Source organism: Saccopteryx bilineata, chromosome 1, assembly GCF_036850765.1.
Source record: "Saccopteryx bilineata isolate mSacBil1 chromosome 1, mSacBil1_pri_phased_curated, whole genome shotgun sequence".
Taxonomy (NCBI): Eukaryota; Metazoa; Chordata; class Mammalia; order Chiroptera; family Emballonuridae; genus Saccopteryx; species Saccopteryx bilineata.
The window spans coordinates 89,980,590-90,005,003 of NC_089490.1; the positions used below are offsets into that span (position 1 = coordinate 89,980,590).

General features: G+C 54.2%; 1 protein-coding gene across 4 annotated transcripts in view; it reads left to right on the plus strand.

Annotated features, from left to right (window-relative positions):
• The window catches only part of TMPRSS6 (transmembrane serine protease 6), a 44,867-nt gene that overhangs the window by 16,791 nt on the left and 3,662 nt on the right, over window positions 1–24,414 (plus strand). For all 4 annotated transcript variants that reach the window (XM_066259072.1, XM_066259082.1, XM_066259092.1 and 1 more), the window contains 10 exons: window positions 3,388–3,592; window positions 6,804–6,940; window positions 8,374–8,486; window positions 8,812–8,921; window positions 17,065–17,210; window positions 17,538–17,636; window positions 18,613–18,726; window positions 20,491–20,607; window positions 21,266–21,434; window positions 23,266–23,537. In XM_066259072.1, coding sequence (XP_066115169.1) covers window positions 3,388–3,592; window positions 6,804–6,940; window positions 8,374–8,486; window positions 8,812–8,921; window positions 17,065–17,210; window positions 17,538–17,636; window positions 18,613–18,726; window positions 20,491–20,607; window positions 21,266–21,434; window positions 23,266–23,537 — 1,482 coding nt within the window. The remainder of the gene's footprint in view (window positions 1–3,387; window positions 3,593–6,803; window positions 6,941–8,373; window positions 8,487–8,811; window positions 8,922–17,064; window positions 17,211–17,537; window positions 17,637–18,612; window positions 18,727–20,490; window positions 20,608–21,265; window positions 21,435–23,265; window positions 23,538–24,414) is intronic.

Here is a 24,414-nt window from a genome sequence, read left to right on the forward strand (position 1 = left end):
GCAGGGGGCACTGGCCTAGAGTCACCTAGGGGATGCTATGATGGACTCGGTCAGTGAGGGGTCCCAAGCAAAGCGTGGGGCCTGTAGAAGGAGAGCAGGGAGTGTTGTGCATGTGTGAACACGTGTGAGTGTCTTGTACATAAGTATGTATGTGTTGCCTGTGTGGGGTATGAGAGTTTGACTCTACTTTTCTCTCATTGAGTTCAGCTTGCCCACAAGCCACTGTTTGCACAGTGGTAGAAAATAATCTTACCAATTCAAGGTATATTGGTCACTTTGGGTTTAAAACTTGGTCTTCTGGAGGTATTGCCATCTCAGTCAAGGATGCTCCCTCCACCTTTTCCTCCCCTTTCTCAGCCAGCTAGGCTATCTGCCCTAGGCCCCCACCCCACCCCTGGGCCATACTGCTGGAGTCACCTGGCTTTTTCCAAGAGGCTCCACAGTCTCCCTGTTGAGCCCTGGGGAGCACAGTGCCAGCAGGACCTTCCCTTCCTCCCATCGGGCTGGGCAAATGCTTACTTCCTTGGTGGATTGAGGTAATGGGGTCTGCAAACAACTTTTAGATAGTTAAAATAGTGATTTTCATATGCAGATATAGTGAGCACATGTCAGACGTTTATTTAATTCTGTAATGAGGGAACCAATAGAATAGTAAAGCTGATTCAAAGGAGAACACAGGAAACTGGTTATCTATCTATCTATCTATCTATCTATCTATCTATCTATCTATCTATCTATCTATCTTACACTGCATTGGTACACTCGTGGCCCTGATCCTTAGTCTGGGACAGGTCTTCCTGTTGCCCTTGCCTGTGCCAGGTGGCCATGTGTCCTCAAGTTTCTGGCAGTTTTTTGCAATTAACCATTATTTGGTTCCATGAATGTCTAGAGCTCTGGTCGGCAAACTGCGGCTCGCAAACCACATGAGGCTCTTTGGCCCCTTGAGTGTGGCTCTTCCACAAAATACCATGTGCGGACGCTACCTCAATAAGGAATGTACCTACCTATATAGTTTAAGTTTAAAAAATTTGGCTCTCAAAAGAAATTTCAATCGTTGTACTGTTGATATTTGGCTCTGTTGACTAATGAGTTTGCTGACCCCTGCCATAGTGTTTAATGGGATAAGAATGGCAATCAAAATCGTTTGAACAAGTTTTTGAGCATGTCTCCCAGGCCAGGCCCCATGCCCATGCTGGGGACACCAGATGACTGTGTCCTCAGCCCCGCTCTCAGAGGAGCTCAGAACTCCATGAGGGAGACAGACTCATAAACAGAATCTCACAACATCGAAAGTGCCAGTGCTGGAATAGAGTCCCCAGGGGCAGTGGAGAGAGGGCATCGTTGTGCCTGGGGACAGGGACTACAATCCAAAGCAGAGGAAGGGACATGCCTCTCAGAGGAAGGAGTTGCTCCTGCCTGGGGGGCCCTGGGGCCGCAGACTCAGGAGTGAGAAATAGGTGAGGATCTGTCAGGCAGGAGGGGAAAGGGCAGTCTGGGCAGAGGGAACAGCGTGAGCAGACACTAGATGAGGAAAGCGCATAAGGCAGTTCACTTACTTTCTTCCAGCGACCAGAGGTACTACGCTCCCTAAAGGTGTTTTTGATTATCAACAGACACCAGCACTTACCTCTCCATTTAATTAGCCTAAAAAGAAAAAGTAATTATTAAAATGGCAAAAGCAAAGCATCAGCTTGGAGCAAGATGTAAAGCATACAAACGCCTAGGAGCAGCCAGGCACCTTTCCCCAGCTGCTGGCTGGGGCAGATATCACAGGCCTTATCCCTGCCCCTCGAAGATGGCAGAGGTCTCTCCTTGGAGGAGGTCAGCTCCCCGCTGGCATCAGGATGGCCAGGGGTCAGGAAAAGGGAACTGAGCAACCGGCAGCAGGATCCGAGCAAAGCATGTTTACTGCCATTCCCTTCTCGGTCCTCAGAGCCTCTCAGAGAAGTAGGTAGGACAGGGAATATCGTTGTGTCCACTGACAGAACTCAGAGTGGCGAAGTAACTGACCCAGAGTCACACAGCGGTGAGAGGTGGTGTTGGGGCCGTTGTGCAGAGGGTGGATTCCCTGCACACTAGATTGCCTCTCACATTTGGGCCTCCGTCCCACATCCCTTCTGCTTCCTGGCAGAACACACAGGCCCCCTGTTTCATGGCCTTCTGGTGAGGTTTAAACGAGATAGTTACACAGCTGGTCCTTGGTACCCAAAACAAACACAGAGTAGGTTCCCAATAATGATGTTGAATGATTGAATGGTGTGGGTGGTCCTGCTTGCAAGTTCTAGAACTGCATACAAAGCCCACAGCTTCCACATAAGAGAGGAGGCACAAGCTGTGGGTGTGGGAGGATGTGTCTGTGTCGTGGAGGAGGTGTGAAGTGAGGGCAGTCAATGAGGTCAGCTATGTCTGAGCCTCCAGTGGGGTCAGCTGAAGGATGACAAGTCACAGGACTTTCACTCCAGCTTCACCTTCTCCCTCTCCCCCCCACACCTACAGAACAGCCACCGCATAGGCTGAGCATCTGCTGTGTACAAGGGACTGCGCTGGGCTCTTAAGCACGCATCATACTTAAGCTCTGTGACAGCCCTGCCAGGATGATGCCATTGTCCCCAAGGCCCCAGGAGAGATTAGGTGGAGATGCGGGGAACCCAGGCCTGTCTGTCCCAGGTCTGTAAAATGGGAACAATAATAGAAACTGTTTCCCCGAGGTATTAAATGAGGGGTAAGTGTACTGCCATTAGCTCGATGCCAGCATGTCAGACACTTGCTCAGTGCTATTGGTTTCATTCTCCTTGTTTCATTGCCATTAGCCAGAGCTCACTTCCTCTACCTGGGGCTGCCCCTTCTCTCCATCTGAAACGAAATCCTCACCCTGCTCCCTGTGTGGCACAGCTGCCCGGCGGGTCTCCAGCCCCCTCAATGTTGCCTCCAGCAGCCAGAGAGTCTGTGATCAAGCCTGCCTCTGCTCCTGCCCGCCTCGGCGGGCAGTGGGTTGCTCACCCTGTGACCCCCCAGGACTTCCCTGCCTCACTGGCCAGGCTGGAGACCTCACCTCCAAAACTATTGCTGCTGGGCTTTGTATCTGTCTCCACTGTTCCTGACACTCCCAGCAGTGGCTGGACCTTTCTTTGGTACTTACCGAGCATGGGGAGCTCAGTGAGTGCTGAGTGAATGGATGAATGAACCAATGAATGTGTGCGTGCATGAGGAGCCTGGAGACGGAAACACAGGGAACCAGGAAAATGGGACTTAGTACCCATAGGCTGACCTGCATCCAGCTGCTCTTCCCTCCCCACCCCTGCCCTGGCGAGAACCTGCAGGCTGGCTCCTCAGGTCTCTCCTCCCAGCTATTAGAGGTCAGAGGGCCTGTCCATTTTCCCACTCCAGGCTGCTACCGCTACAGCTACGTGAGCCAGGGCCAGGTCCTCCAGCTGAAGGGGCCCGACTACCTGGTCTCCAGCTGCCTGTGGCACCTGCAGGGCCCTGAGGATCTCATGCTTAAACTCCGGCTTGAGTGGACGCTGGCCGACTGCCGGGACCGGCTCGCCATATATGACGTGGCTGGGCCCCTGGAAAGAAGGCTCATTACCTCGTGAGTCCCTGGGGAGGTGGGGGTGGAAGTGGGGGTCTGTGAAGGAAATGGTGGTGTGGGGTCAACGGTCACACCAGGTGTTCTGAGCGCAGCGGCCCTGTGACCTCAGTTTCACTGTCTGGGAGATGGTAGGCTACCCCAGAGGGAGAGGAGAAGCTGGAAACGGCTGTGGCTATGGGCAGCCCCCTTCCCCTTCTAGTGTCCCCATTTGTAACAAACAGTTGTACTAGATGGCCCGAGGTCAGCTCCGGGACGCCACATGGCTTGTTGCCTCAGTCTGGCAGCCCCAACTTCCAGCTCCCACTCTGTTGCATCCTAGCTGTGTGCCCTAGGAGTCACTTTGCCTCCCTAAGCCTCAGTTTTCTCACCTGTAAAATGGATGCACAATCATGCTTACCTCGTAGGGTTGTTGTGAGGATTAAAATCTGCCCATTGGTGCCAAGACCCTCAGACACAGTAATGCTCTCTAGTTGCCAGGAGCAATTTAAACTTTGCTACTTGGGAAGTGGGGCACTGACTGCATGTTCTTGAGCAGAGGAGTAGGGCTTTGGGACACAGGGTATGATGTGGAGTGCAGCAGTGACCAGGTCAGAGGGCAGGTAGTGGGGGATGGGGCGACTGTAACAGGACTGCAAATGTCCTAGGCTCTGGGCTCCTCCCTGCAGAGTAGGGAGTAGGGATTGGGCCTCCAAGGCTCTGGAGCAGGTATGGGAGACCTGAGGGTGGGGCATCAGGCTACTGCCTTCTCTGTCCTGCTTGGGCTGGGCCAGCTTCCAGGCAGGGGATGTAGGGATGGGGGCGGGACCTGCATGTTTAGATCATGGGCAGTCCTTGGGGATGAGCTGGGGGAAGCTTCTTCCCAGGCCCCTCCCCGGGGCCTCCCTGAATCTCCAGGCTCGGAGGGGGCATGCGCCCTTAGCACCCAGCCCTGCCGCCCTGCCACCTGGTGACCTCAATCTGGGTGTGTGTGGGCTGGGTTCCTGGAGGGCTCTGGGAAGTGCAGAGAAGTCAGCTGATATCTGATTCTCAGGAGGGCGGGGATGCTTACAAACTTCCCCTGGGGCTTCTCGGAGTGTCCCCCACTTCCCCATCCTGCTGTTGTTGGGGCCTGGCTGCTGGGCACAGCTCGGTCCCTGTGGCACCTGGGCAGGTGTTTCACTCCACCTCAGACCCGAAGACAACGTCTAAAATGACAGGCTAGGTGGAGGAGAGGGTCCTCCAGCTGGCACCCCAGCGTGTGAGAGTAAATGTGGTGGTCTGTCGAGTAGACCCTTGCCCGTTTTACCTTCCTGGCTGGCTTTCATGTGTTCCACACCCTGGGAGGCTGAAGACATTTCAGTCACAACAAGCCTCTGCTGCTGAATAAGTAAAAGAAAATAAAAGAAACCTCCAACATTAAGAGCTGAAGCTTTGCCCCTGGCTGGGTACCTCAGTTGGTCATCCCGATACATCAAGGTTGTAGGTTCAATCTCCGGTCAGGCACCTACAGGAGGCAACTAAAGAATGCATAGATAAGTAGAGCAACAAATCGATGTTTCTCCCTCTTCTTTCTCTCTTCTTTGCTCTCTGTCTCTACAATCAATAATAATAATAATAATAATAAGCTGAAGCCCCCATTAAAGGTGACTTCCAGGCCCTGGCCGGTTGGCTCAGTGGTAGAGCGTCAGCCTGGCGTGCAGGAGTCCCAGGTTCGATTCCCGGCTGGGGCACACAGGAGAGGTGCCCATCTGCTTCTCCACCCCTCCCCCTCTCCTTCCTCTCTGTCTCTCTCTTCCCCTCCCGCAGCCAAGGCTCCATTGGAGCAAAGGTGGCCCCGGGCGCTAGGGATGGCTCCTCGGCCTCTGCCTCAGGCGCTAGAGCATCACCGCCGAGTGGATCCCAGTTGGGCGCATGCGGGAGTCTGTCTGACTGCCTCCCCATTTCCAACTTCAGAAAAATACAAAAAAAAAGAATAAAGGTGACTTCCAGATCCCTCTGAACCCTACTGTCTTATCTCTCACTGTCTGGGGGAGATGAGCAGATGAGGGAGAGGGGGGAAGGGTATGTGCGTGGGGAGGGGGCAGCCAGCAGTGAGAACAAACCAGGTGGTAAATGCAAGAGGAAAGAGAACTAGGGGAGCTAGGTCATCTCCCTCCCTGGCAAGAGCCGAGGCCCGCAGCCAGGTCCCCTTCCCGGGACACTTCAGCCCCAGGACCCTCCTGGGGAACTAACTCCTGGGCTCACTCACTCCACTGGCTTTTGAGGCTGGTTTGGATCTCAGGCATGCACTTGTTGGGATGCCTGCAGTGCCCCCATCGGCGCCCACTCCCTCTGGTCAAGTCCATGGCCAACACATCATAGATGAGTAGTAGCACGTTGTTGATGGATGCTGGTACACCCACTCTGGGAGACAAGGTTATTAGCTTCAGGGAATTGGATTGTGCATTAGCAATGGCTCGGAAGGTTCTTTTGGAGACAGAAGGTAGTTTGATGGAGGTAAGAAGGGATAGGAAGCCGGGAGCACCCTTGCTTGAGATTGCAGTCCAGGGGACACCTATGGGGAGAGGACACAAGGTGCTGTCACAGACAGTGACCAGCATACCTCTATCTCTGCTGTGAAACTGCCCTGGGGCCTAGACATGGTCCTGAGCCCCAGTTTTCCCACCTAGAAACCAAGTAGTTGACTTTGCCAATCTCCTAAAAGCCTTTGCAGGGCTGACACTCTAGATGCCATTATTCTGTGCAACCCAGGCACCGGGCTCTGGCTGGAGTCCTGCGGTGCCTGCCCGAGGGGGCACCAGACCATATTCCTGCCTCCTCTCTGTCCCAGCCCAGAACCCAAAGCAAGACCAGGGGTCAGGGTATGGCCAGCTGGAGGGTGTGGTCCCCACAGGTGCCAGTCTGGTCATCCTTTGGGAACAGGTTGGAAGGATACTCAGAGGTCAGGAAAATTCTGAGGGGATAGGAAAGACTGTGGGACTGGAGTCAGCTGGTATAGTCAAATATAAGCTCTAGAAGTCTGAGCATCCTCCTGGCTTTGTCACCTGCGATGCTAGCCTGACCCTTACAGATTATCCAATCAGTCCCCTGGGGCCAGAGAAGGTCAACAGCTTGTCTGTGAACACACAGCAGGCTGGCTGCACATTCAGATGCACAGGTTGCCCGTCAGCCCTCCTGTGCTCCTCCCAGGTACCTCCTGGCTCACCCTCTCCACCTTTCTCTGTCCCCCCAGGGTCTATGGCTGCAGCCGCCAGGAGCCCGTGGTGGAGGTCCTGGCGTCAGGTGCCATCATGGCGGTGGTGTGGAAGAAGGGCCTACACAGCTACTACGACCCCTTCGTGCTCTCCGTGCAGGCCGTGGCCTTCCAGGGTGCGGGCTCGGGTCCCTGGGGAGGGGACGAGTGAGGTGGCAGAGACTGAGCGTGCACCCCTGCACATGCCCTTCCCCTTCTTGGCTGTAGCTAATGTGGGGTGAGGGAGAGGACAGGTCCTGGAAGAGCTCTGCCCTCCACCCGTCTCCCTGCCCACACCCCAGCCCTTCTCCTCCTCCTTCTACTTTCCATCCACCTCCCTCATCTTCTCCACTCTCTCCCGAGACACTGGCCACTCACTCATCTCTCCCTCGCCTCTCTCCTGCCTTCTGATTTTCTTTCCTGAGTCTGTGTCTCCTCCGTCCTCATTCTCTCCACAGCCTGGCTCAATGTCTCCTCTCCGCAGCCACCTCCCTGTCCCCTCCTTTTACACCCACCACAGCTGAGCCTGGACAGTAGAGTCTGTGGTCAACAGGCCTGAGAAACTGAGATTCCCCTCCAGACAGTCATCACCTACCAAAGGTGTACCTGGAGATCTCTGGGGACATGGAGAGAGCGACTACACAGCACTCCATGGGAAAGGCTCTCCCCAGCTGCGCACTGGCCCTCCCCCAGCCCCCACCCTCCTGTTCCAGGCCCCCTCACCACCCCCTCTCTCGGGCTGTCCTGGGGTCTGCAGTAGCCACGCCTCTGGGCAGGCAAAGCACACTCAGCAGTTTTCGGAGCTCTGGGAAGGGAGGGACCCAGACAGGGACCACACAGCTGCTGCTCCCCCTTCCTCCTCTCCATGCCACCCACCGGCCTCTTCCCACTCAGTCTTCTCTCCCCCTCTGGTGTCACCCCCCATATCTCCTGGCAGTGGTGCAGGTGCACAGGTACTCCGCTGGGTGCTGGCTGCCCTCGAGGGGTCCCTGGAACTAAGGAGGTGCCTGAGCTGGCTCAGCTCTCAGGGGAGTCTTTGACACAGTTTTAGAGGGAAGGGAACAGGGGCTTTGGGAACCTTGACTCCACGGAGAGGTGGCAGGACAGCTGGGGACATTCCAGCTGCTGATCTCTCGCCCTCTCACTGTGTGATTTCAGCTAAGTCACTCCTCTTCTCCGAGCCCGTCTTTGAAAAGGGCACAGATTATTCTTCCTCTGAGGCCTGTGACTGAGGCTCTCCCGGTCATGGTCAGGCGTATTCTCAGTAAATGGTCCAATGCTGCATAGCACATGTCAATAGCTGACATTTACTGAGCACTTACTACATTCCAAGCTGTTTGAATATTTTTTGTCCATTTAATCCTCTCAACTACCCTATGAAGTATATATTATTATTGTCCCCATTTTACAGATGAGGTAACTAAGGCCCAAGATCAGTCACATGCAACCTCTAGGCTTTACTGTTTTACCACAGGAGGGGTGGTGGGGTTACAGCTGTCCCCTCCCCTGCTGGGAGGCGCAGTGGGAGGGGGCAGGGGACCGCCTGTGTAACCACTGCTCTCTGGACCAGCCTGCGAGGTGAACCTGACCTTGGAGAGCCAGGTGGAGACTCAGGGCGTCCTCAGCACACCATACTTCCCCAGCTACTACTCGCCCGGCACCCACTGCTCCTGGCACTTCATGGTGAGCTCTGCACTCTGCCCGTCCACCTGCTCTCTGTCCTAAGGACCTCCAGGGACCCTGGCTGGGAGGGGTTCCTTGTCCTGCTTCTGCTGAAGCACCCACAGGCTGAGCCCGGGTCCAGATTGCTCCAGGAGGGGGGATGGCAGGTATGGCCATCTTGGCTCTGCTAGCTACCACAATACCTGTTTGTTGACTAAGTAACAGACTTCAGCCCCAGCCAGCACTCTGTGTTGGCAGGCCTCCTTCTCTCTTTATTGTTCTAGAAGGTGCTCATCAGAGCAGCCCCAGTGCATGGGTCATCTGGTGACCAGCTTCTCTGTCACAGGTGCCCTCCCTAGACTATGGCTTGGCCCTCTGGTTTGACGCCTATGCACTGCGGAGGCAGAAATATGATCTGCCATGCACCCAGGGCCAGTGGATGATCCAGAACCGGAGGTACCCACCCCTTGGAGCCCCTCCTCTCCCCACAGGTACCCCCGTAGGAGCCCAGGTCCAGACCTCAGAAGAATAGCACAGGAGGACAGAGGAGGCAGGCTGTTCAGCCTGTGGCCTTACCCCTCGACCGTGTCCCTGTCATACTCCCACCTGGCCCCACCCTCCCTTCCTGCCTCCCAAGCGTCTCAGACACACATTTGTCATCAGACACCTTGGATGATCATCCTAGTTAGAGTGAAATGGTTTCATTTCCTTGGATGCTGTCACCCTACTGTCTGGTCCCCAAATTCTTAAATGAGGTGATATGACAGCCACAGGACCCACAGTGCCAGAACGCCCGTCCCTAAACCATGCTGGTGCTGTTGGAGGCCCTCCCTTAGCACTCTCCTTGCTCTTGAAAGCTGCATGAGTAGGCCCAACGCTTTTGCTAACCTGATGGCTCGGTAACCATGGTCACCCTGTGTCACCTGCATCCCCTGTGGGACACCTACCCTGCTACCTGTCCTGCCCTTGGCTCTTCTGGTGACAGAGTTTCTGAGGAAGTGAGTCCCTCAGGGAGATGGGCAGGACACAGTGGGACAAAGTCATTGGAGGGGCTGTCCTGGGGTCAGCCGTGGCTGCAGCTTGATCAGTAGGATGAGGACTGGTCAGTGCCCAGTGGAGTGGGCAGCCTGGGGCTGCTGGTGGACCTGACAGCTACAAAGGTGGGCAGGGAGGCGGTGCAATGGCAGAAGAGGAGACAGTAGACATTTAAGGCAGGGAATATTTACGTGGGAGGGCTCCATGTCTAAATGCCCTGTGGGAACTCCCGTAGAGAGAAAGAGAGGAGGATGAAGGTTCAGGTGCAGGTGATAACGCTTGGAGGGAAGAGCTGGGGGGGTAGTGGCGGCCTGGATGGGGAGCAGAGGCTTGGGGAAGAAAAGAAGGACCTTGACGTAGCCTTGTAGAGCCAGGAGACCTTCCCCACCTAGGGTCCACGGACACTGAATCAAAGATTCTACATCTGATAGATAGCAGTTTGGCCCACTGCCCTCCCTTCCAATGCTGGAGTTCTGGGGGTGTAACAGGCTGGGATCCTAATGCCAGGTCTGATTTCTTAGCTTCACAAATGTTGAATATACAAGATTCCAATAAATTAAAAGTCTGGAATGCTTGGGTTCTGGGGTTGGTGTTCACATTCGTCATTATACTTTGCTCATAGGTGGACCCTATTCTAAAGCATCAGCCAGACGAAGGTGACAGGGATTGACAATGCTGGTTGACTCGTCATCATCCTTCCCAGATCTTTTGAAATTTATCAGGGACTGTGATTAAAAAAACAAAGAAGAAATACAGATGGGGTGACTTCAGGCCAGTGCTGTTTTGAGGGTGACAGATGATGTGAGTTCAGGCCCAAACCGTTGGGGTGACATCAGAGAATATGAGTGGCACTGTGCTCTTCGAGGTAGTGCCAGAGGGTATAACTTCAGCCCGTGCTGCTTGGGGGATGATGTTAGATAGTGTGACTCTGGCCCTGTGCTGTGTTTGTTTTGTTTTTTATTTATTTATTTATTTTTTTGAGAGGTGACAGATGGTGTAACTTGAGGCCTGTGCTGTTTGGGGAGCAAAAGGCATCTTGTTCTACCCTTCCCAGCATGCAGGTGGCCTTTCTGGGCATGACTTCCTTGATCCTACATGTCGTTCCCTTGGGGTCCCTCTCCACTGCCTGGGGCCTGCCCAGACTGAGGAGAACTGGGCTCACCTCTCGGCCTCAGGAGTCCGCAGAGTGACCCTGATGGTGGCCCATGATTCACAGTTCTTTGAAGAATGATAATGTATTTTCCTGTAACCCTCTCAACCACAGAGCTGAATCTGATATCTCAGTGAGGGGCTAGGGAGGAGGGAGAAGGGTCTTGGGCCTGACAGTCCTGCCCTCACCCCTCCCTGCCCAGCGCCGTGGCCATTCCATGAGCCAGGAGCCAGCCCTGACCCCGGGCACTCGGCTGCACCCAGCTTGGTGCTCAGCAGCACAGGCATTCAGTCCACTAGAGTGGACTGTTCCCAGGGAAGGAGCTCGAGGCTCAGTGAGATTATGGGCTCGAGGCCCATATGGCCCACCGTCGGGGCCTCTCCCATGCCTTCCATCGTAAACAGCAGGACGCGTGACAGTCCACACCGTGCTCCCTACAGAGAGCCTTCTTCCTCCCTTCCTGATACAGCCAGGAGGGGTCGGGCAAGAGGGTGGGCACTGGGCACTAGGGACTTCAGGAGCTACCCTTGGGTTTAAAGTGTGGACCATGGGTGGGAACAATCTTAATTTAAATAAATGATGCCCTGATGGCAGGATTTCAGGCACTGTGACAGATTCTAATGGGGGTGGTGGGGGGCTCCCCTTCCCAGTGTCTCAACGAACCAGTGAGCTATAGAAAGTGTGAAGTGAACAGGCCATCGAACTCAACCCTCACCCATTATACAGGTGGGGAAACTGAGGCCCAGAGAGGACTAGGACTTGGCCTCTTGTCCTTGTCTTTTTGCCTTGCAATGGTGAGGAGGGACTTCAGGGTGCAGCCAGGTGGTAGCGGGAGGCTCAGTGCTCCCACCCCTTTCCTCTCTCTTCCATACCGCTTCTCTCCTCATGGGGGCCACCTGGCTTCTGCATGTAATCCCAGGGACACCCTTCCTCACCTGTAAACAAGGGGGTTAGGCCAGCCTAGGGCCCCAACTTATTATTATTTACCCATCAGAGAGAGGTGCCCAGTATGTTGTGTTTATTAGTTCCTAGTGAAATGTCATTGTGAAAAGAGCTTAGGTGTGGAAACCAGACAGAATAAGGTTCAGATCCTGGCTCCTTTCCTTCCCACTCTGCAAGGACCCACCTCTCCCAGCCTCAGGTGATTCACCTGGAAAATAGGCATAAAACAGCTCCCTACCCAGGAAAGGCTGAGACACTGAAGGGAGGACACAGGCTCCTACAGGCCTGGGAAAAGCCCCAGAAGGCACCAACCACAAATTAATAATTGGCTGATGACTCTGTGCCGGGCAAACCCCAAGCTAAGGGGTTTAGGTGCCATTTCCTTCATCCTCTACAATCTGATGAGGAAGCAGGTCTCCGCACTGCCTTCATGGACCACTGGGGAAACTGAGGTACAGAGAGGCAAAGTCACTTCCATAAAGTCACCCAGCTTGTAACTGGAGAAACAGAATTGAGCAAGGTAGTCTGATCCCAGACCTTATGTGTGGGTGTACATACATGTACCTGTGCATCCATGCGCATGCGTGCACACATGTAAGGGCTCACACTTGTGCAGATTCTTCCCGCAGAGTCTCTGAGCAACCGTGCTAGCTTTTCACCCTTTTGGCCAAGGCATGACTGACCCATCAGTTGGCATCCCGATGCGAGGGCTGACAGTTTCCATGGCTCTCACCAGTTCCAAGAGCAGCCTGGAAAGTCCCATCTCTGCGTTTTCAGACCTTCATTAAGGGTCTAGGGTCCCCAAGTGGAGGCTCATACCCCCTGCCCCCAGGCTTCTGCCCATGTGTGAGTGACTGTGGGAGGGAAGGCAGAGGCGTATCTCCACACTATACGCACCGGACAGACAGTTTCCTCTAGTTCTGATCTCTTTTTTGATAGTGATCATCCTATGTAGATGTGGGAAATTTTTTGATGAGCATTTGTTGGAAAATCTACTTGTGTGGGTGGTAAAGACATGAGAGGTCTGGGGAAGGGTGTCGGTTGCCACGCACGGTTTGTAGGAAGGGGGAGGCACTCTCCTTGGGTCCAGAGTGACCACTGATGAGTAGCAACAGAAGGTGGGTCAGGGAGAGGACGTCTTACCCCTCAGGTGCCAGCACAGTGAGGAGGAAAGGCTGGCCTGGGCTCCTTCCGCTGTCTGGGCTTCCTTGGGCATGTTGCCTCACTCCTCTGAGCCCTTTCTGTCCCCCCCCCACTTCCCTGTTTTCTACCCAGCTTCTCCTGGTGCCCACCTGAGGCCCTCTGCCCTTCGAGTGGCCTGGAGGCGGGGGCGGGGCTGGGCCTCATGAGACCCAGCCACCGGCTGCTGCTCAGTTTCACAGAACCCACTCTGGCTGGGCGTCACCGTGGCAAGGCTTCCCCCTTTCCGGGAACCTGCCTCTAGCCAGCTTCCTCTCCTCTGATGTCACTGTTTTTCTGATGGTCCAACCTCTTCTACTTCTCTCCTACTGATGGGGACAAGCAGAACCACTGGTTCCTTAGGCCTACTGGAACCCCGCTGGCCTGGCCTGGCTATGGGGTGGTGCTTCTGCTCCCCTGAGCCCTGGGGTGACCAGCACTGCCTGCAACCACCAAGGCTCCCTGGACACTGCTGAGCGTCAGGCCCTGCGCTGGGTGCTGGCCGTGAGGGAGGCAGAGCTCCAGCTGCTGTCCTCAATGAACTCACAGCCTGACGTCAGCGACTGGCTTTCAAAGAAGTCATTTTGGCATGTATTCCTTAAAATGTCCTGCAAGGGGATGATTTCACCTCTGTTTTACAGATGTGGAAACTGAAGCTTGCTGAGGTTGAGCTGTATGCCCAGGGTTACATAGCTGCTGCGTGTGGCAAAGCTGGGCCTGAAACTCAGCTCTGCAGCTGCAGGTCCAGGCCTCTGGCCATCATGCCAGATGCTGCTGTCCTCCCTCTTTACTGCTGTCTTCTCTGACCCTCCTTCCCATTTAACCTGCCCTAGAGAACGAACACATCCATCCACCTTCCTTCCTTCCTTCCTTCCTTCCTTCCTTCCTTCCTTCCTTCCTTCCTTCCTTCCTTCCTTCCTTCCTCCCTCCCTCCCTCCCTCCCTCCCTTCCTTCCTTCCTTCCTTCCTTCCTTCCTTCCTTCCTTCCTTCCCTCCTTCCCTCCTTCCCTCCTTCCCTCCTTCCCTCTCTCCCTCCTCCATCTTCCTCCCACTCTTCCTTCTTTCTTCCTTACAAACCCTGGCATCTATCCATCTATCCATCCATCCATCCACCATCCATCCATCCATTTATCCATCCACCCATTCACCCATCCAATCTTTCTTGAATTCTTCCCTGTGTGGAGTTGCTCATATGGAAGACGGTTGACAAGGTCTCTGCTTACCATATGAGACAGGAAGGAAGAATCCCCAAATCCAGAGGGAGAAGAAAGCAAGGCGGACCACAGTGTAAAAATGTGACTGAGAAGAGAAGTAGGCTCCTCAGCTTTCCGACTTCTGGGGATTTTTGGAGAAGGCTTGTAGGGAAAGAAGTGACATTTGGTGGGTGGGAAGGAATTGGAGAGCTAGAGGATGCATACCCTGCCCCCAAAGGCTCTGTAACAGAAACCAGAAACACAGAGGTGCCAAAGGACCAGGTGGGTGTGTAGTTCCATGAGGCTGGCTGCTTGGGGAAAGTGGGACAGATAGGGACCTGGTTAGCAGGGCCACAAGTGCCCTGCCTGATTCGGGTGGTCTAAACAACAGCCAGTGTTTCCAGGACTTATTTTTCAGGAGAACAAGAGTCTAGATTTTTATGTGAAATTAGCTAGCAACTAAATTTGGAAAAAAAAAAATACTGCATAGACTAAACAGGTCATCTTTAGTCTTCTCCAATCCCTGGCTCCTTTGTCCGCTCCCCAAAGCAGTTCTCTGGGACAACAATCCATGATAACATTTGTTTATCCCCTTTAAAAACAAAAGACAAAATTCCCTTGTTTCCTTAAAGATAAGAAGGGCCAGTCTTGCTCTGGGGTGCCCCCTAGTGGCGCCTTATCCCAGCCTGGTCACCCCCTGGGTTGTGGGAATTGAGCAGGGGTTCTCAAAATTTTCCACCTCAGGTCCACTTGACACTTTTTAAAATTATTGAGCACCCCAAAGAGTTTTTATACTGGTTATAAAATCTATATGTACAGTATTATAAATTAAAACTGAGAAAAATTTAAAATATTTGTCAATTCATTAAAAATAATAATAGACCCATTATATTTTAACGTATTTTCTTATAAATTATATTTTCCAAAACCAGTAACATTTGGTGAGAAAAATAATATCAGTTCACACTTTTGCACCTTTTTTAAAAAACTGGATTGCAAGACCACAACTAGGTCCCCACCTTCCTTCTGCATGTAATCGGGACCATCACATGATCTCTGGAAATTTCCACTATATTCTTGTGAGAGACAGTTGAAAAGGCAAATGATATCTGAATATTATTATGAAAATGATTTTTACTTTGAGAACTATTTGTTGGTATGGGGGCAAGAATATGGTCACTGTGGCCTCACAGTACAGGGAGGCTATACCTTAGGCCAGGTCTGCGGGGGCCGAGGGGAATGTGGAGGGCTCAGTCCCTGAAGTTCCTGTTGCAATGAGAGTCAGCAAGCCCACCTCCCCCTGAGCAGGCCGAATGGGTCCCCATAGGCCTGAGGAGGCTGGATTCTGGCCTTGGGGACAATTCCTTCCTCACAGGGTGAAATGGCTTCAAGAACCTCAAAACTCATACAATGAGAGTTTGCAAAGCCACAGCCAGTGAGGCAAGAGTGGGATAAGGCCCAGCCATGCCCAGCCCCAACCCCTCGCTTTGAAATGTTAACATAGCCCCCAAAGCTCATCCTCAGCTGTTCATTGATTAACTCACTGATTGATTAATTGAAGTGCTTAGCATGTTCTAGAAGTTCAGAGGAAGTACCTGGCCCCTGGGAATTAGGTGACCTCTTCTATGTGGGATATTCCCAGCATGCTTTGGGGCATTCCTACCTGCTCTCTTGACATCGACCTCTGCAGGGCATTTCTACCTCTCTCTGGAGATCTTTCCACTTGTGTTCTGGATGTGTCTCCTCATCTGTGCAGGCGTTCCTATTTGCTCTGAGGGGTACTCCCTCCCCGATGGGGGCATTCCATGAGTGCTCCATCAGTTCTGTGAGGGTCTCCCATCCGGAAGGTGGGGTCCCCTACGCTGCTCTCTGGGAAGGATCCCGCTGCTCTGGGGGTGTGGTTTTACCTGCTCCATGACAGTGTACCCACTTGCACTGAGAGATGGGGGTCCACCAGACTCCGTGTGGGGTAAGCTCCCTGTTTCCCATCACGGAGATGGAAATATCCCTACCTGTTCTCTGGAGAGCACTCTGCCTCTTGGTGGAGGTTCTCCTACCAGCTCTGCGGAAACAAGAGCATCTTCTTAAGAGGGAGGGGGTCCAGCAGAGATTTGAAGGTGCTCCCCTGGTGGGGGGATGGTTGTACTGGGCACGAGTGCACTGTTGGCCCTGGAGCAGGACCAGTGCCTCCCTCATGCCCAGAGGGTCACATGGAGACCACCAGGGCTATGGAGGTGTCTCTATGGGAGAGACAGTGCCTGAGCCAGATGGCCGCTGGCTTCTGACCCCACAGGGAGCACAGCGGAGACATCCTCTCCTGGCTACAGAGAGCAAAACAGTCAGGACTTCTGCCTCTACTGACACATTGAAGTCTTATTTTTGGATTTCAGGTCAACAGAGATCAAATATCCCTTATTTAATGAGAGGAAAGTAAGGCTCAGAGGACTCTGATTTGCTAGGTAACAGGAATTAGAATCCAGACTTTGAATTTTATCCTGTTGGCAATGGAGAGTCATTGAAGGGTTTTTGTTTGTTTGTTTGTTTGTTTTGTGTGTGTGTGTGTTTACAGAGACAGAGAGAGGGATAGACAGGGACAGACAGACAGGAAGGGAGAGAGATGAGAAGCATCAATCATCAGTTTTTCGTTGCAATACCTTAGTTGTTCATTGATTGCTTTCTCATATGTGCCTTGACCGGGGGGTTACAGCAGACCAAGTAACCCCTTGCTCGAGCCAGCGACCTTGGGTCCAAGCTGATGAGCTTTGCTCAAACCAGATAAGCCTGCGCTCAAGCTGGCAACCTCAGGGTCTTGAACCTGGGTCCTCCACATCCTGGTCCGACCCTCTATCCACTGCGCCACCGGCTGGTCAGGCCATTGAAGGTTTTTGAGCTGGGTAGTGACATAGCCAGGCTGCTTTCTAGAAGATGACTCTGGGGGTGAGAGGTCACTCAAGGGAAATTCAAGGCAGAGCAGGTGGGGGCGGCAGTGCAGCTCCTCCTTCCTCTTCGTCCTGTCCTTGCTCTGTCTGCACCAGGACTCAGGCTGCTCCCTCCCTTGGACAGGCCCCAGTGGCCCTGAGTCTGTCTCTTGTCACCCCCAGGCTGTGTGGCCTGCGCACCCTGCAGCCCTACGCTGAGAGGATTCCCGTGGTGGCCAGCGCCGGCATCACCATCAACTTCACCTCCCAGATCTCCCTCACCGGGCCCGGCGTGCAGGTGCACTACAGCTTGTACAACCAGTCAGATCGTGAGTATGAGCTGGCTGGGAGCAAGGCGGCAGCCCTAGCCCCGCCGCTTCTTCCGGCCTCTGCGGTCCCTGGAAACACCAAGAGGCTAGACAAAGGGAGTGTGTGTGTGTGTGTGTGTGTGTGTGTGAGTGCCTACACTTACAAACACATGTACATGTGTGCACAAAGATATGCAGCTTTGTGTGTGCCCACATATGCAAAGCAGTCACATGAGTTCATTAGGTATACACAGCCCTGCGTGTGTGCTGCATGCGTGTGACTGGACATGGATGTGCATATGTGTTTTCATGATGACATGTCTTGATGGCACTCTCTCCCCACCCCAGCTTGCCCTGGAGAGTTCCTCTGCTCTGTGAATGGACTCTGTGTGCCCGCCTGTGACGGGGTCAAGGACTGCCCCAATGGCCTGGATGAGAGAAATTGCGGTGAGCAGTCTGCTGCTTGCACCCCTCCCCTCTCCACACCTCCTCTGCACTGACTCGAGCCCACCCTTTTGACTAGAGACCCTCCGCACCTGCAGTTCTTATTCTGAGCATACAAGAAGTGGGGATCTCTCTGTGTGCTCAGATGGCCAGATGGCAGCACCTAGTGGGAAAGCGGCCTCCCAGGGCCACCCACTGGGGCAACGGTAGGGACAAACTGGGACCAGGCCTCCTGACTGCCAGCTCAGGGCTTCTCTCCACCAGGCCATCACCCTCGGCCTCTGTTCCAGCCAGCCATCCAAGAAGGAACAGAGCGGGTGAGGGCAGGACCCGGAGGGAGAGGCTACTAAGCAGGGACAGGCAGGCCCTGGGTGGCCAAGGACAGAATCCTCCATCTCCCTCCCTTGAGGGTGTCCTCACCCCTCCACTTCAGGTGTTCAGACTGGAGCTGACAACTCTTACTGGAGCTGTGCTCACCACTACTAGTCTTGTAAAAGAGGCTCAGGGACCTGGTGGTCGCCAAGCCAGGGCTCTCTTGGAATAATACCTCTTCCTCTGAATCCTGGCTTCTGATCCTGAGTCACTGTCAGGAAGCCTGTTCCAGTCTGACCTCCCCAGACTCACCTCCTCCCCTGTCCCATCAAAGTTTTCAATATGTGGGGAGAGAAGCCAGAAGGAAGGGAGATAAGCCTTCCTCCAGGATGATCCTGCCCAGGTGCTGGGAAGATGCCTCATTTGGAATCAAAACATCTGGCTTCAAGTTCTAGCTGAGCCAGCTGACCTTTGATGAGTCACTTTATTTCTATTTTCATCAATAAAATAGGGCATCTCACTAGGATGCCATGGAACTCGAGTGTAAAGTGGCTGAGAAAGAGATTTGTGATTATGACGTGCAATGCGTGGTCTACAGGCCTCATGAAGTCCCAGCTCGGCTCCTCCGGCTCCCTCCTACCTGCCCCCTCTCTGTGTCCCCATACAGTGTGCAGAGCCACATTCCAGTGCCAAGAGGACAGCACATGTATCTCACTGTCCAGGGTCTGTGATGGGCAGCCTGACTGTCTCAATGCAAGTGACGAAGAGCAGTGCCAAGAAGGTAAGGTGGGGCATGACCAGGTGTCTAGAGGGAAACCAAAGAATGGGTCTCAGCCAGACAGCCCAGCCCTTCTGCATGCTTCTTTAGCAGCAGTTTCTGCTCTCTCTCTCTCTCTCTCTCTCTCTCTCTCTCTCTCTCTCTCTCTCGACAGAGAAAGGGACAGGTAGGGACAGATAGACAGGAAGGGAGAGTGATGAGAAGCATGAATTCTTCCTTGTGGCACTTTAGTTGTTCATTGATTGCTTTTTTCATATGTGCCTTGACTGGGAGGCTACAGCAGAGCCAGTGACCTTGGACTCAAGCCAGAGGCCTTGGGCTTCAAGCCAGCAACCTTTGGGCTCAAGCTGGATGGGCCTGCACTCAAGTTGGCGACCTCAGGGTTTCGAATCTGGGTCCTCCAGGTCCCAGTCCAATGCTCAATCCACTGTGCCACTGCCTAGTCAGGCAAGGTTTCTGCTCTTTTGTCTAAATACTTGCTAATCCCTCTGTGTGTATGCTTACATGTCCATCCATCCAACCATCCATCTGTCCATCCAACCATCCATTCATTTATCCTTCCATCCTCTGTTCTCTCCAACAAGAACTTGAGTATACACAACTCATTTATCTATCCCTCGGTCTGTCCAACCGTCTGTCTTCCTATCCACTGAACCATCAATTTACCCATCTATTGGTTTACCCAGCTGTTTGTTAATTGGTCCATTCTCCACCCATAAGTGCATGTGTACATGCACCCATCCACTGATCTTTCCAACTGCCTGTCTGCCCATTGGTGTTTACATCCACTCGGTTATCCATCCTTCTAGCTGTTTGTCAGTCTCCCTGCTGGACCATCAATCCACCCATTTGTTAGTCTGCCCAACCTCCAATCTGTGTTCACTGGTTTATCCATTCGTTCATCCATCCATTCATCCATTCATCCATCCATCCATTCATCCATCCACCATCTATTCACCCATCCACTCGTCCACCCATCCATCTATCTATCCATCCACTGACCAATCATCCAGCACCGGCGGACTACCCAGTGAAAGGCAAGGCAGAGGGAGAGATTGGGAGTAAAAGATACCAGAGATATGATCCCTTCCCTCTGGGATTATCTGTTAGTAGGAAGACATGATGGGTGACTCTCTGCCCAAAACCTTCTGGACATTCTGTCCAGTAACATGGGAAGACTGGAGGGCAGAGAGGCAACCAAGCGGGAGAAGCTTCCAAGAGAGGGCAGGCTTTGACCTGGGCCTTGAAGAGAGGTAACATGCAAATAAGCAGGAGGAAAGGAGACCAGGGAAAAAACAGGTGGTGGAGCAGAAAGTTCTCCATAGCGAAGGCAGTGAGGAGCAGATGGGTGGCTAGGTGGGGCCAGGACCTGGAGGGCTGCCAGAGTAGGTACAGAACCTTAGTCCGATAAGAGAGGCGTAGCCGGGCTCTTTCGAGCCTAGTCTAAAAGTGGAGGCACAGTCCTGCCTTCAGGTGCCACACCGAAGGGGGAGGCATGACCCTATTGTTGGGGGTGCCAGTCTGAGGGAGAAGAGGTAGATAGCCCGGCTCTCAACATTTGGGTGGGGGCAGGGTAGAGGGAGGAGGGACAGAGCCTGCCTTTAGGAGACATTGAAGGAGCCTCAGGGGAACCATTATGATCAAGAGACCCTTTACCAATCACCTCCTGGCCTCTTCTAGGCTTCGTCTTCCCTGGGCCTTGATTTGGAGCTCCCTTGGGCTCAGGGACCCACCCACTGTGCCCTGCCCCCACCCCCTCTATCCCAGGGGTGCCCTGTGGGACGTTCACCTTCCAGTGTGAGGATCAAAGCTGCGTGAAGAAGCCCAACCCGCAGTGTGACGGGCAGCCCGACTGCAGGGATGGCTCCGATGAACAGCATTGTGGTGAGCCTGCCCTGCCAGCCTGCCCCCGAGGGCTCAGACAGGGTGGGTGGGCCAAAGACCCTCTCCACCCACTGGGCCCTAGAGCAGTGGTCCCCAACCCCCGGGCCGCAGACCGGTACTGGTCTGTGGGCCATTTGGTACCGGTCCGCAGAGAAAGAATAAATAACTTACATTATTTCCATTTTATTTATATTTAAGTCTGAACGATGTTTTATTTTTTAAAAATGACCAGATTCCCTCTGTTACATCCGTCTAAAACTCACTCTTGACGCTTGTCTCAGTCACGTGATACATTTATCCATCCCACCCTAAAGGCCAGTCCGTGAAAATATTTTCTGACATTAAACCGGTCCGTGGCCCAAAAAAGGTTGGGGACCACTGCCCTAGAGCATGGAAAGGAGGGAGGGAGGGAGGGAGGGAGGGAGGGAGGGAGGGAGGCAGGAGGTGCCCACATTGGGAAGCTGGAGGGAAGCTCACCATGTGTCCATCTGTCTATCCCATCTCTTCCCCCTTACCTCGGTCCTGCCTGCCTCTGTCCCTCCCTCTGTCCTTCATTCTTTCCCTCCCTGTCTTCCTTTGCTCTCCTACTTTCTCTCTCCCTCTCTGTCTCTCTCTGTCTCTGCATCTCACTCCCTCCTGCCCTCTCCCCCATCCCCAGACTGTGGCCTCCAGGGCCCATCTGGCCGCATTGTGGGCGGGGCTGTGTCCTCAGAGGGTGAGTGGCCATGGCAGGCCAGCCTCCAGGTCCGGGGCCGACACATCTGTGGGGGGGCCCTCATCGCTGACCGCTGGGTGATAACAGCTGCCCACTGCTTCCAGGAGGACAGGTGAGGGGGTGGACGTGGGCACTGAAACCAGAAGACATGGGGCAGGGAAGGCGTTTTAGGAGGTCTGGAGTCCCTAAGCGCTAAGCAGACAGAGGGAAGGTGGATGGAGAGCCACCCAAAATGGCCATTCCATACTTAGCTTTAGTCTTGGCTCCACCACAAACATACTCTGTGGCCCTGGACAGGCTGTTCAACCTCTCTGTGCTCTCCTTTCAGTATCTTGTTTTAAGATGGGTCAGTGATTCACTCATTCAGCCACTCTGCATCCATTCTGCAACATTTGTGGTGCTCCTGCTATGTGCCAGGGGCTGTGCTTGACGCTGGAGGTCAACAGAGAGCAGAGCTGCCTGGCCTGGTCACAGCTCCCCTCCTCCATGTGTGCCTCCTAGGGACATCTCATCTGGCCTCACAGAATCTTCCCCATCTGCATAGTGGTGGGCTTACAACGCCCCCTTCCCACCCCCAAGCCATCTGCTGGGCCCCCAGCACAGACAGCTCTAGACTCCTTTCCCGACACCTCCTCTTCTGTTCAGGGTCTACACAGTCCCCAGCCAAAGGTTTGGAGCTGCCAGGGCACCCCCTTCTTTGTACAGCCAGAGCCAGACAGCTGCTAGTCTTCTTAGTGCTCCAGACGAATCCTCAACCACTGCCCATCCACGCTGCCCGTCCACGCTGCCTGTCTATCCTGCCCGTCCATGCTGCCTGTCCATACTGCCTGTCCATCCTGCCCGTCCATGCTGCCTGTCCACACTGCCCACCACACTGCCCATCCATGCTGCCCATCCACACTGCCTGTCCACATTGCCCATCCATGCTGCTCGTCCACACTGCCTGTCCATCCTGCCCATCCACGCTGCCTGTCCACACTGCCTGTCCATCCTGCCCATCCACGCTGCCAGTTCACGCTGCCCATCCACGCTGCCCATCCACACTGCCTGTCCACACTGCCCATCCATGCTGCTCGTCCACACTGCCTGTCCACACTACCCATCCACACTGCCTGCCCACACTGCCTGTCCATGCTGCCCATCCACGCTGCCCGTCCACACTGCCTGTCCACATTGCCCATCCATGCTGCTCGTCCACACTGCCTGTCCACACTGCCTGTCCATCCTGCCCATCCACACTGCCTGCCCACACTACCTGTCCATGCTGCCCATCCACGCTGCCCGTCCACACTGCCTGTCCACACTGCCCATCCATGCTGCCAGTTCACGCTGCTTGTCCACGCTGCCCATCCAAGCTGCCTGTCCACACTGCCCATCCATGCTGCTCGTCCACACTGCCTGTCCATGCTGCCCGTCCATCCTATCCATCCACACTGCCACCACCACCCAGCAGCTCAGAACCCAGCTCCCTTTTGCATCCTCTGCCCAGGTACCCGTGGACTCTACCTAAGTGCAGTCTGACCACCTCACTCCACGCCTATCTCTCCAGTGAGGACTGACGAGTCTTAGCGAGTCCCGCAGCCTACAAAGCACAGATGAAAAAGAAGAGATATTGTCAGCTGCTTGTGCTGCGCTAATTTTTTTACATGCAGTCTTATTGCATTCCCTGAAAACATGAGTAGAAGATGCTAGTGCCAATTCACAGATGAGGAGACTGAGCCTTAGAGAGGCACATATCTAGGAAAGAATGGAGCTGGGGCTGGAACCCAGGCAGGTGGGCCCCAGGGTGGACAATGAACACTGCACCAGCTACCAGGTACCCGGCCTTCCAGAGCAGGAGGGGCTGAGTGTAGGGGGCGGTGTCCCAGGTGGGGAAGCTGGCTATTCTAAAGGTCTGGCATGGGAGAAAAAGCCACTAAGCAGGGCACCCTGCCCGCCCCCAGCATGGCCTCCCCAGCACTGTGGACGGTGTTCCTGGGCAAGGTGTGGCAGAGTGCACGCTGGCCGGGCGAGGTGTCCTTCAAGGTGAGCCGCCTGTTCCTGCACCCGTACCACGAGGAGGACAGCCACGACTACGACGTGGCCCTGCTGCAGCTGGACCACCCCGTGGTGCGCTCGGCCGCCGTGCGCCCCATCTGCCTGCCTGCGCGCTCCCACTTCTTCGAGCCGGGCCTGCACTGCTGGATCACGGGCTGGGGCGCCCTGCGCGAGGGAGGTGAGCAGGCCTGAGGGTGGGGCGATGGGTGCCCTGGGCCTCTCCCAATATGTAGCCTAGAGCAGGCAGGCAAGGGGGCCCAGGCTCTACCCCCCGAGGACTGCCACTCCTGGGATTAAGTTGGGTTGGATGTCACAGAAAAAAAGTCTTTTACTACCCGTGGGCCCCTGCCCTCCTGGCCCTTCCCTTCCTCCTGGACGGGCATTTAGGGAGAACCAAACACATGGAAGATTACCTTGAGGGATTTGTGTGGGGTAAAGGGGAAGGCCAAGGACCCCACAGCCCACAGGCAAGCTCCTTGGCAGTGGGGGGTGGGGGAGTGTGTGTTGCTGAGGAGGGAAGCAGGAGAGACTCCTAATTAAGGCTGGATTTTAAGGGAATGCAATGTCATTTAATTCACACAATAATCCTAGGGTGGGTATTATAGCTCCATTTTGGGGAAACCGAGGTTCAGAGGCATTTAGCAGTTGCTCAGACATATAACCAGAAAGGGTTGGAGCACACTGGAACCCAGGACTGCTTGACCTCAGAGTCCCTGCTGTTTCCGCTATTGTCTCTCAGAACAGGGAGGGTGCTTCTCCCTTTTCTGCCTAAACCACCCGGAGCCAGCCCTCCGGAGGCTGCCTCCAGTTCTGTGAACACAGGCCTGGGCTGGCAGAACTACAGCTGTGCCCTGAGCCCTTTCTGGCAGTGGCTTTAAGAATGTGTACAGTGATTTACAACGTGTAGGCAGGACTGTAGAAATCGTTTATCAGTGACGAAATAGGCTCAGATGAAAAGTGACTTGTCCAAGAGGGTGACGGTGGTAAAGCAAGGGCTGGTTCCCTCGCTCATTCATTCATTCAGTGACATAGTTATGAGCACATGCCAGACGTCA